Raw genomic sequence first — 12,713 nt, forward strand, 5'->3', positions numbered from 1 at the left:
TTAATGAAGCTCAGACATTGGTCAATCCACACAGGCTTTGCAAAAAAATTTCCAGCAATGCACTACTGTAATCCAGTGAAATCTGAGAAGCAATTCATAGACTGGCACCAGCAGCATGGAAGCCTCCTCCCCGCAGCTTCTCCCATGCCGCTGCCGTTATCATTAATATCAGGGATGGGGACCCTCTTTTTGCCTGAGGGGCAAATTCTATTCTGAAGAAGCTCTCATGGGCTGCATACCAGTAGTGGGTTGGGACAAGGGGGCAGGGTCAAAAATACCAAGGTATTTTCACTTAAAGCTCTTAATCCCAGTAACTGAGCCTTAGGAGAGGCATGACAGCCTTTTAGAATTGGGGGGGGGGGGACTGCACAGAAGCTGGAAACCACCAAATGGTGGGTGGTTGGAGGAAAGGGGTGGGGTCGAAGAAAGGGGACAGGACATTAGAGACCCATGGAAGACCAGATTTGGCCCCAAGCCTGAGGTTCCACACCCTGATGCATAGACTAGCTATAGGTTTTGGAGGGCTCTTGGGCAAGGCACCCTCTATCGCCCTCCTTTCCTTTAGGGAGCCTATCTTCTTACCATCATTGACTTCCTCATCCTTGCTACCGCCAGCTTGCTTGAGATCATCACCCAGCTGTCATGGGAGATGATGTTCAGTTGGCGTGGAACCCTATCATTGGCCACACTCAAATAGTTCCACAATACAACTGGCCAACAGCTGTGTAGGAAATGAAAGCAGCTCTTATGAGGCTGGTGGTGATGTATGAATTGCTTGCTGGTGAGATGGTGTTTCAACCAGATGCACACATCTCTCTGTATGTGAGTAAAAATAAAGAGCTGCATCTTTCGCATCATCTAAACATAGCTGTGTTTCCATTAGGAGTCATGTATTAGAGGGAGTGTACACAGTGGCTGACCTCCAGAACCTGTCTTCCTCTGATGGGCTGCCGAAGTCTTTGTATGGCAATTATGTGTCATTGTCCAAAGGAAGTGATGTAAGTTTACTATTACTCAATATGCCTTCACTGTCAGGCTAGCCATATCCTATGTGCTAAGAGAAATGCACTAGCTTGATATCCTCTTGTATTTAAATATCCTTCCATTGTTTATTTATTTCATTTTATTTATTTATGAAATTTATTACCCACTTTTCATTATAAAATAATTCCAAAGCAGGGTTCAACCAATAAAAACACAATAAAATCATACAACATTGACCCAGAAACAATCAAATGGTGGAGAACAGTAACACAGATAAATATCATGCTCCATGAAGCTGATTGGTGCGAGGTTCAGGACAGATAAAAGGATTATGTCTTCACATAGGACATAATAAAACTATGGAATTCCCTACTACAAGATATAGTGATGGCTTTAAAAGGGAATTAGACAAATACATGGAGGTTAAGGTTATCAATGGCTACTGATCCTGATAGCTATATGCTACCTCCAATATCAGAGGCAGTACACTGGGGAACATGGATGGGAGGGTGCTATTTGTGCTCATGTCCTGTTTGTGGGCTTCCTATTGGGGCATGTTGCTGGACACTGTGTGAACAGAATGCTGGACTAGATGGACCTTGGTCTGATCCAGCATTGCTCTTCTTATGTTCTTGACAAAATGCACAATGCAGCAAACCAAATTAAATCAAAAACCTGGGTGAACATAAATACGTCTTTAGTTGGTGCCAAAAGCTTGTAAGACTCAGCACTGACTGTATTTGAAGAGAGCTTCAGCTATTGGGCGGTATAGAAATGTAATAAATAAATAAGGGGGAGGAGTTCCACAGTTAGGGTGCCTGTATCAAGAATGCCTTCTCTCAGGTTGCCATTTATCAAACTCCAGGCAAACACAGCACCATCGAGAGGGCAGCTCCACCCAACCTTACTATCAGGGCAGGTACATAAGGGAGAAGAAGTTCCATCCGTGTTATGAACCAAGTGAATCATGACTCTTTTAACTCCTTAGGATGGGCCTGAACTTACTTATGTGCTTACAGAGCAATCCTATTGTGGGGTGGGAGTAAAGTGGTGGATGATCCACCGCTTTCAAAGCCCTACTGGCTAACACCAGCCAGGGTGGGAAGGGGAGTTTCCAAAAACAGGCCAAGCAAACCTTTGATGTAGACCATACTGAGCCAGATGGTCCAGTAGTCTGACTTAGTATAAGGCAGCCTCCTGTCCAGTCAGCTGCAATTAGAAGGGTGGTAAAATTCTTACATCAAACTATACCATCTCTTTGTCCCCTTCTTTCCAGGACCTTTCTATTGGAGGAGCAAAGATTGTAGCTGGTGATATTGCAGCAACCAATGGGATTATACATGTAATTGATAAGGTATTTGCATCCTTATTATAAATCAGAGGGTTGAATTTCAGGCCTGCAGGTGTCCCAGCCCAGACCTCCTGGATTCTTCAGATGTCCACACCCCTTTCCCCAACCACTTATCATTTAGTGATTTCCCCAGACACATCTACCACTGGGATGTGGCTCCAGAGAGCTTCTCTTAAATTGAATTAGGTCCTCAGGCTGAAACAAGTTTGATAGCCCTCTTATAAATGGTTAGGAAGCTAGGATGAAACACATCTTATTCTTTTTCAAATATCAAGGTAGCTTTGCTTAACGTCCAGCCTAATGAAGAATTCTGGAGAACTTGAAAGCTTGCTTACTGTACAGTGATATTTGGAATATGTAAATACACTCTATTAACCTTGTAGTGGCTGCACAACGGGGCCACATTGTTTATATGATGCAGCTGCCAACTCGCACTCACATCGGGCTTTCCTCCCCCCCTGAAACTGCGCATTTTCAACATATCAATGTACTGCAGTTTTTCTATTTGCTCCAAGTCCACCACATTAGCAGCAGTGCAAATTGATTGAAATTGTCCATGTGTTTTTGTTTGCAGGTTCTGACACCCCTCAGAGGAGTAAGTGGCGCATTGCCAAAGCTGCTTCCACGCTTGGAACAGATGCCGGATTACTCCATTTTCAGGGGCTATATTATTGTAAGTATTCACACTTCTATTTGAATTGCCAAGCATTATTAGACCTGGAACTGCACTTGTTTAAATTACGCATTTATCTTTTTACATCAGCAATATAAACTCGCAAGTGAAATAGAAGCAGCCAGCGCTTACACCATTTTTGCCCCAAACAATGAGGCCATTGAAAATTTTCTCAAGAATAAGCAGTTGACTTCTCTGGTATGTATTGGTCATTGAACCTTTTGTTAGGACTAGTCTGCAATAGAACTCTTTGCTCGCTGCCTGTTTGGTGTTTCAGAACGGAACCGGAAATGTAATACGATTTGTAGCTCAAACCCTCCTTTCTCCCTTGCACTGCACAGCATCAATCCCAAATACCTGCAGCATGTGGAGTTTCTGTGTCCCACAGGTAGGGTGACTATATGAGAAGGAGGACAGGGCTCCTGTAACAGTTGTCTAGAAAAGGGAATTTCAGCAGGTGTCATTTGTATGCATGTAGCAGCTGGTGAAATTCCCTCTTCATCACAACAGTTAAAGCTGCAGGGCCCTGCCTTCTTGACCTGACACACTCATTTAAGAATGTAAGATCATGAGAAGAGCCACGCTGGATCAGACCAAAGGTCCATCTAGTCCAGCACTCTGCTCACACAGTGGCCAACCAGCTTTTGGCCAGCGACCAATAAAGCAGGACACAGTGCAACAGCACCCTCTCACCCATGTCCCCCAGCAACTGGTGCAAATAGACTTACTGCCTCAGATAGTGGAGGTAGCACATAGCCATCAGGGCTAGTAGCAATTCATAGCCTTCTCCTCCAAGAATCTATCCAACCCCCTTTTAAAGCCATCCAAATTAGTGGCCATCACAACATCTTGTGGTAGTGAATTCCATAGTTGAACTACATGCTGTGTGAGGAAGTACTTCCTTTTATTTGTCCTGAACCTCCCACCAATCAGCTTCATGGGATTTCATTGTTGCCTTTGGTAAATTAGGGTTTGCAGGCTTAGGAAACATCACAACCCATTTTTCCCAGACAGGGACAGGATGAGCAAAGATATCTTTTTCATGCTACCCTTAACAGTCTCTCAAATATATATATATATATATATATATATATATATATATATATATATATATTATCTGTCTCATGCCTAAGAATAATTGATAATAAAGCCATTTGGATATGGAGTGTTGCTGATAATCATTTTTGTCATAGTAAGTTTGGGAATCTACACCATGGTAAAATGTTTAACATGCATTAATTTAATCTGCAGGATGAAGATCAAGTCAGATACCATGTTATTCTGGAGGAAAAGCTCTTGAAGAATGAGATGCGTAATGGGATATTCAGAGAGACCATGCTTGGACTGTCATTTAGAGTGGGATTCTTCATTCATGATGCCCAGGTGCGATGTATAAAACCAAATGATAATTATGATAGCTTTTGCTGTAGCTTACTTGTCTAAATGCCTGATCTGGGAAAAGATTTGTATTTGCTTAACTGAATGAATTGGGGAAGGGTTCAATGAGCAAGAACTTAAGTCAGGGTCAGGCAGGGACTTCATTGGTATAAGTGTATTTACACTCCCAGCTAATGAGGCCAGTCACCATGTGTAAACATTAAACATGTGCATTAAGTGCTGAACTAAGAACCTGAGTGAGAATTCAGAAAGTTGGACTGCAAATGAATGAATCAACATTAACTGCTGGCCTTAACTAGAGGTTATCTATTTTAAGGTCTTCTTGCATTTTTGACTGGGATGGTGATTTTTCCTGGATAGTCTAGGGCTAGGTAACTGGACACCCTCCAGATATTTGGGGACTGTAGTTCCCATACCCCTTGACTGTTGGCTGGACACGATGGGAGTTAGTGCAAGTCATCCAGAGAGCATCAGCTTGTCTAACACTTGTCTAGACAAAACATCTTTAAGGTGAAGAGAACAAAAGTTGAATAGATACCTGTAAACACATCAGGATCAATCATTGTCTTTGAGCATCATCACAAGGGGGGAAATCACGTTTGCTTACCATCTCTTCTCTACCCATGCGTTTGTCCCTCATTACTTCCTTGTTTGAAAGAGGAAGTAAACAACACGCACATGGCCCATTCAGTGGGTTGTTTTGATCGCACTGCTTCTCCTGCACACAGCAGGATATAGCGGCAGTGTGTTTTTTTGATGTGCAAAGAAGGCTAGAAGAGGTGGGAGGCATGCAGGAGGCAGACATCGTCGTGAGAGGGACCTGCAAAAATCCGTGAGTGCCCAGTAACAAGCATGCCATAAAACGCTCGCCTGATGGAGCTCTTAGTCTGGAGAAAGAAAAATCGGGGAAAGGAGTAATATTAGGATGTTCAGTCTCCCAATTAACTGGGCCAAGTCTTGCAATAAGTTTAGTTATATACTTGAAGATAAGCATGGTCTAAAATTCTTTGGGAAATACAAAGTTTTAAGTAATGTATACTTTCTGCTACTGCAGATTTTCAATTCAATCCTTTCTTGCTCGATCTCTTTTTAATTAGTTACCAACAGAGCAGGTTATGTTTGCTCTGTAAAAGTTGTACTATCAGTATTTGTTCTGTTTTTGCTTCTTTTAAAATCTGTTTTAAGTGTTTTATTCTGTTTTTATTTTCATTTTATCTTGTACACTGCTCCGAAATTTTTCAGTGGGGAGCGGTATATAAATTTTCTAAATAAATGATTAAATAAATAAATATTCATTTAAATGTGTCCCCTTGATGTCTTCTAAACTGTTAACGTTTCATACATAGCTCTATATAAATGAGGCACCAGTAAATTATCCCAATGTTGCAACCGACAAAGGAATAATCCATGGACTGGGAAGAGTAATGGAAATCCAGAAGAACAGATGTGATATTAATGATACTGAAATTGTAACGGTAAGTTGTGCCCTTCTGTGTATACATTGCATGTGTTTTAATTTTTTAAAAAATATAATTAATGTATATTTAAAATATATAAGGTTGGAGTCAAACCTAGTAGAGCAATTGAAATCAACAGGACTTAAGCTAGTCATAACTTATTCATTCCATTATTTCAATGAGTATATTCTAAGTCTAGATCCAACCCATAATGTTAGCATTAAGACAATGGCCCCATTCAGAAGACACCTTAAACCACGGCTTTAACCATGATGGTTAAGCCAGAAAGCTGGACCGTGTTCAGAAGACAACTTAAACCATGGCCTTAACCATGGTGAATAAGGCTTTTTACCTTAGTCACCATGGTTAAAGCAGTGGTTTAAAGTGTCTTCTGAACACAGTCTGGCTTTCTGGCTTAACCACCATGGTTAAAGCCGTGGCTGAAGGTGTCTTCTGAATGGGGCCAAAAGGTCCTGTGGGGGAATACATTTTGACTTCACAATTTGGAAGCAAAATTGGGCATGCTGGGGGCCTTGCAGGGATGACACTGGTCACTGTGGCATCCTTATTTTTTTAGACACATTTTATAGTCATGGGGCAACCAGCCAGGCATGTACAGGGTTACAGAAGTTCATTTTCTTGTTTTTACTTTTTTAAAAAAAGAAAAGAAAAGAAAAGAAAAGTTGCAGACTTATTAAAGCAAGATGAAGCAACTATTGGAAACAATTGTGGGAGAGAGAATTGGCTGATCAGGAGAATGGTCTACATAATGCCACCTTCTGTACTTGCAAGGCATTTGTGATGTTTGCACAAAAGTGTACACTGTGGTCCTCTGTTATGCAAATGTGTGTTCATTTTATTTTTAAGGGGGATTGTTTGTCCTGCTTAAATGCACCCAGTTGCCCTCATGGAACAACACCAGTGGTAAGCATCTTAGAATGAAATTGTTGTAAATTAATATCAATTATGGTTTTTTATGTATATATTCTATATGTTGCAAATTGACCAGAGAGCTTCAGCTATTGGGCAGTATAGAAATGGAAATACTACTACTACTACTGATATATGGTTGCCTAGGAGTTCCATTGAGGCCCTACTGCTATACACTCAGGGTTGGGATCAAAAGTAGATCTTCAAGTGTTTGGGACTTCAACTGTCAGCATTCCTGACCATTGGCCATGTTGGCAGTGGCTTCTAGGAGTTGACATCCCAAACATCTATCTTCTGCCCACCATGGCCATACAATACTTGGCTTTGTGTGTTCTCAAATTTAAGGGGGAAGAGAAATCAGGGGCACCATCTATGCCCTCCTGTTCTCAGGCCTCTACACACCTCCCATTTATTAATTTATTAATGTATTGCATTTGTATACCACCCAGTAGCTGAAGCTCTCTGGGCAGTTCACAAAAGTTAAAACCATCAATACAATTCAAAGTATAAAACAAACAACAGTATAAAAACACAATATAATAGTATAATATAAAAGCATAACCAGGATAAAACTGCGCAGCAATGCAGAAATCTATACAGATTTAAAATACAGTTTTAAAACAGCAAAGTTAAAAGACTAAACTGATAAACTGTTAAACTACTGGGGAAATAAAAATGTCTTCACCTGGTGTGGAAAAGAGTATAACATGCCAGGCAAACCTCTCTAGGGAACTTATTCCACAGCTGGGGTGCCACAGCAGAGAAGGCAGTCCTTCTGGTAGCCACCTGCCTCACGTCCTTTGTTGGGGGCTCATGGAGAAGGACTCCTTGAAGAAGATCTAGGGTCTGGGCAGATACATATGGGAGGAGGTGTTCTTTCAGATAACCTCCCATGTGTGTATCTCCTAGCGCTGAAGCTCCCAAGACCCCTGATAGTCTAGCTACTTATATTCTGAGCATTCCTAGCCTGTGCAAGTGGCCCTGAAAAGGAGCAAGACTGATGTACTCAGCTGTGCATGGCAGGTACAGACTTTCCATAGCACTTAATGGCCAGGCATGCTGTACTGCTCCTGCCACAGAGTGAATTCAGCCAAGGGCCAGTAGGGAAAGGAAAAAGAAGGGCTTCGTTATGACCCATGTGGAGTCTGCATACACAGGTGGGACTGGGTTGTGTCCCAGGTTTCTAAGTTTTATGGCTGCAAAGTTAGGCTTGGAAGCAAGTGGGCAGTGTCAGTGAAATCTCAGGAAAGGCTAGGTAGAGTTTTCTGTGTTTAGAAAGAGGGTTGGGCATAACTTTGTTACCATGTCATTCTAGAAAGATTTTATGGTATAAAGAGATCTGGCGAGAGAAACAGAATCTTGCAGGATTTCTCTCCCTTCAGGAACTTTGGGTTGTATGCAATGTTCATCCTACTTAAAGTAGACCTATTGAAATGAATTGACTTAAGTTAGACTAACATTGGATTCAATCCTTTTCTTTCATTGTGCAACTACTTGATTATCAATAGACGTTTGTTTACTGCAACTATAACTGGTGAGCTATTTTTACACGATAGGACGCTGCATAACATCTGCCCATCTCCATTACTTATTATTTTATTTATTTAGCAGCAGCCATGTGCATGGTGCTTTACAAAGAACAGGGTTGATGGGGCCCTATCCCAAGGCACTTACAATTTAAAAATAGACATGGGGAAATAACAAAAGAAAGAAGTTGGAGGCAGAGGTAAACAAGGGAAGAATATCTGATCATTTCAATGACATGTACTTTGGCTTAGTTACAAGAGTCTTGTTCCAAAGGCTTCCTGGAAAAGGTGAGGCGGAACTTGAAGGAAGTAAAGAGGGTGGGGTCTTATGGAGGCAGTTCCAGGCATAAGAGGCAGCAAGCGAGAAAGGGTGGAGCCATTTCAGGGAGCAGCAGGAGATGGCTGAAGATGGTGGAGCTTTGATGAGTGAAATTCAAAGGAAGGGATGAATATATGAATGGGGAGACAAGGGAAAGCAAGGCAAAAGAAGGGGTGTTGGGTTAGAGGTGAGGATGTGGAACTTGTGCAGGAACCAGGAATGGACAGGAAGCCAGTGTAGGGATTTAAGGACGGGTATCATATGGTCAGAGTCAGCACCAGAAAGAAGAGGCTGCAGTAGTCAAGGTGACAAATGACCAGTACACGTGCCATTACTAAGAAAAGCAGAATAAGCTGTGCAAAGCAGCAAATATAATTATTAAACCTCAAACAGGAATTTAGCTTTTCATGGGAAGGGATTTGGGCGGGCTTGGTGCACAGTTTTTATTTTTAATTTTAAGCTCATTTGGAAATTCTGAATATAAAACCCATTGGGGATAAATGAGGGAAATAATCCCACAAAACATTTTATGTCAACAGAAATAATTTCAAGGAGTTGTTAGACATTTGACAAATGTGCCCTATCATTATACAGAATATTTTGTCTGAATTAATACTGCGCTAATGAGTCATTAAGTCTGAAGATGATTTGGAAAGATACCCAATGGAAAAATCTAAATATTTCATTGGAAAATGTTACATAGGATTTTCACTAACTGAACGTTTCACAGAAAAGCTGCCCTGAATTTGATGCAATATTTGAAATTCAAAACTACTTTTCTGATAAAGTTCTGATCTTATTTTGTACAGCCAGACAAGAGAGAGGGCTGCTTTTATCTCCACTCCTTTAGGCTAGCCCTTCGCCCCGGATGCCGACCTAAATGTGCTAAAAGCATAATTGTGAGTATTTTTCCCAGTTCTCTTAACTTCTGTACCTCTGCCACGCTAGTACAATGCTGCTAGAGCAGGGCTGTTTATCCTCATTCCACCTAAGGCCTGAATTCAACATTAGAACAGTTCCCAGGGCCACATTTCCATGGTGGGTCAGGCTGAGGCCAAAAATAATCAAAGTATTGGCTTATTTTATTTTAAAGCTCTTACAGCCAGTAACAACAAGGCATTAGGAGAGGCATTTCAACCTTTGGGAATGGGGTGGGGAGTGAACCACACAAATGCCATGAAATCACAAGCAATTGGCTGATGGGGAAAGGGGGTGGGGCCAGGGAAGGGGTTGTGGCCATCTGTGAAAACCTGTAGGGATGGATTGTGAACCCAGGCAGGCCAGATTTTCCCCACAGGACTGAGGTTTTCACAGATTGTAATAAAGAGAAAGAGGCAGTAAACCTAAAACACCCATTTCCGGAGGAAATGGGTGGGAGAGTGCTTTTGCTCTCATGTCCTGCTTGTGCATCCCTGGTCGACAGCTGGTTGGCCACTATGTGAACAGAATGCTGGACTAGATGGACCCTTGGTCTGATCCAGCATGGTCCTTCTTATGTTGAAAAATTGTATTACAGCTAACTACACAGAGATTTGTGTGCAGTGTACTGTTGATTGGGAGGTTACAAGTTCCATTCTTAATCCACAGGGTTTTCCTGATACATCCTCACTCTAGTTTTATTCCCTTCCCTGTAATTCTGGTTTGCCTTACCTCATTTATTTCTTTTTAGACCAGAGAATGTTGTGCAGGCTTCTATGGCCCACAATGTGAGCCTTGTCCAGGTTTTGCTGGAAATACTTGCTTTGGAAATGGAATTTGCTTGGATGGCATCAATGGCACAGGTTCTTGTGAGTGTGAACCAGGATTCCAAGGACTGGCCTGTAATAGGTGTATCCTAGGCAAATACGGCACCAACTGCGATCAAGGTACTTCAGGTTCCAGACTATTGAGAGATGACTCATTTACTTAATTCAGATTTTGAAAGTTACTGTGACTTTGAAGAGAAAGAGGCAGCCTCTGCCCACATGAAGTCCTTTGTCTGTGATATACGTAAATGCTGTAATTTGGGTAATCATGTTTTCCAGTTAATATAGACATGAATATGATTCCTGCATCTGTAAAATATAATATGCGAGCCAACCTTTCAATGAAATAAAACCATTTCAGTGTGTTGAGCAAGAACATGTTAAGGCCCTACCATTAAATTGTTTCTGTTAGTATAGTGTGATGTTTTAAATCACCTCTTTGCATTTAGAATGCCCCTGCATCCATGGGAAATGCAACAGTGGCATTGAAGGAGATGGAACTTGTGAATGTGATGTTGGTTGGAGAGGTGTGCAATGTGACAGTGGTAAGTATGACTGCTGTCCATTTCTCTGAATCAGTATTTGAGATTGCAAGTTTAGAACTCAGAGCTCTGAGTAGAGCTCCGAGTTCTAAAGGCTTCATTCTCTGAATGACATGCCCCTGCATCCATGTGTCCAACTAAATATCCATAAGATAACCCAAAAAAGGAGCCCTCTCTGCCTTCAGTTAGCCACTGAATGTGCCTCTGAAATTAGGCCTTCAACTCATTCAGATCTCATGCTCATTTTGCCTACATTCTTTCTGGACACTTGTTTTCCCCTTAGCCATAGCCCTCCAAATATTGCCTGCCCTCCTGCCTTGGAAATGATCGTGTCTTCTACTGAAACTGACACAGAGACAAAGATGCTCACATATGTGCGTGCGCACAAACACCAAGATGTACCCACACACAAAGTCATACCTACACACATCTCCTATTTCTACTAATGAGGCATGTGTAGTTCCTGAGAGTGAGCTTATCATGGGTCCTGATGGCAGAGAGAAGCAAGAGAGCATGTTGATATGACCTGTGCATTCACCATTCTAGCCAACAGTTCATGGAGAGCAAGTAGTTTCCACATCACAATTAAGCAACAAGACTACAAACAGGTTCAGAAAGATGACAGGGCAAAAGGACAGTCATGAGAAGTGTAAATGTAATTAAGACATTCAGGGACTTAGTGCTCATTGAAAGAAGAGCTTCCAGCATTTATTATTATTTATTATTTTATTATTGCATTTATATCCCAATGTTTTTCCTCCAAGGAATCCAAAGCATACATAATACTCTTCTCCATTTTATACCTGTGAGGTAGGTTGGGCTGAGAGTCTGTGACTGGCCCAAAGTCACCTAGTGGGTTTCCATGGCCGAGTGGGGACTAGAACCCAGATCTCCGGACTCCCAGTCCAACACTTTAGCCACTACACCACACTGGCTCGCTGGTTAAAAACATAAGAAGAACTATGCTAGATCAGACTAAGGGTCCATCTAATCCAGCATTCTGTTCACACAGTCACCAAGCAGCTTCCTGTGGGAATCCCACAAACAGGACATGAGTGCAACAGCAGTTTCCTGCCCATGTTCCCCAGCAACTGGTGTACACAGGCATACCGCCTCTCATACTGGAGGTACTACATAGCCGTCAGGACTAGTAGCCACTGAACGCCTTCTCCTCCAGGAATTTATCTAACCCCCTTTCAAAGCCATCCAAATTGGTGGCCATCACTACACTGCTATCAGTCAAAACAGAGATTGAAAGTATTCCCAGCAATTCTCCTGCAATGCGAATTAGACTACATGACCTATGGCAGCCTTCCCTAACCTGGTGCCCTCCTTACTGGATGGGTATGTTTAGAATTGTAGTCAAGATGTCTGAGGGAACCAAGCTCACAAGGCGAAGAAAGCTGACCCATCCTGTTGCCTGCTGGTTGGATTTACACGGATCAGAACAAAAAATCATACTGCCCACCCTTAGTTTCATGTATGGGATGACTAACACCTGGGGCTGGGGATGAATGCAGGGCCAGCCCTATCATTAGGCAGAGTGAAGAAGTTGCCTCAGGCAGCAAATGCTGGGGGGTGGCAGTAAGGTGAGTTGGAGGGAAAACCTGTGAGCCATGAAGCCTGCTCAGCACCACCTAAGTTAGTTAGCTTGATGTCTCCAAGTGCAGTGGAGGATGCTGTCCCAACACTACTGTTGAAGACAGATGCATCCAGTTGACTTTTCTGCATGGAATTTGAGAGATGCCATCTTGTTCATTGCTTCAGGCAGCAAAATGTCTTGGGCCA

General features: G+C 42.2%; 1 protein-coding gene across 2 annotated transcripts in view; it reads left to right on the top strand.

Annotated features, from left to right (window-relative positions):
- The window catches only part of STAB2 (stabilin 2), a 114,378-nt gene that overhangs the window by 51,559 nt on the left and 50,106 nt on the right, over positions 1 to 12,713 (top strand). For both annotated transcript variants that reach the window (XM_063133394.1, XM_063133396.1), the window contains exons 30-39: positions 884 to 998; positions 2,261 to 2,338; positions 2,910 to 3,008; positions 3,099 to 3,206; positions 4,260 to 4,391; positions 5,753 to 5,881; positions 6,731 to 6,787; positions 9,448 to 9,537; positions 10,308 to 10,503; positions 10,833 to 10,928. In XM_063133394.1, the coding sequence (XP_062989464.1) occupies positions 884 to 998; positions 2,261 to 2,338; positions 2,910 to 3,008; positions 3,099 to 3,206; positions 4,260 to 4,391; positions 5,753 to 5,881; positions 6,731 to 6,787; positions 9,448 to 9,537; positions 10,308 to 10,503; positions 10,833 to 10,928 (1,100 nt within the window). The remainder of the gene's footprint in view (positions 1 to 883; positions 999 to 2,260; positions 2,339 to 2,909; positions 3,009 to 3,098; positions 3,207 to 4,259; positions 4,392 to 5,752; positions 5,882 to 6,730; positions 6,788 to 9,447; positions 9,538 to 10,307; positions 10,504 to 10,832; positions 10,929 to 12,713) is intronic.

The sequence above is a fragment of the Elgaria multicarinata genome, chromosome 9, assembly GCF_023053635.1.
Source record: "Elgaria multicarinata webbii isolate HBS135686 ecotype San Diego chromosome 9, rElgMul1.1.pri, whole genome shotgun sequence".
NCBI lineage: Eukaryota > Metazoa > Chordata > Lepidosauria > Squamata > Anguidae > Elgaria > Elgaria multicarinata.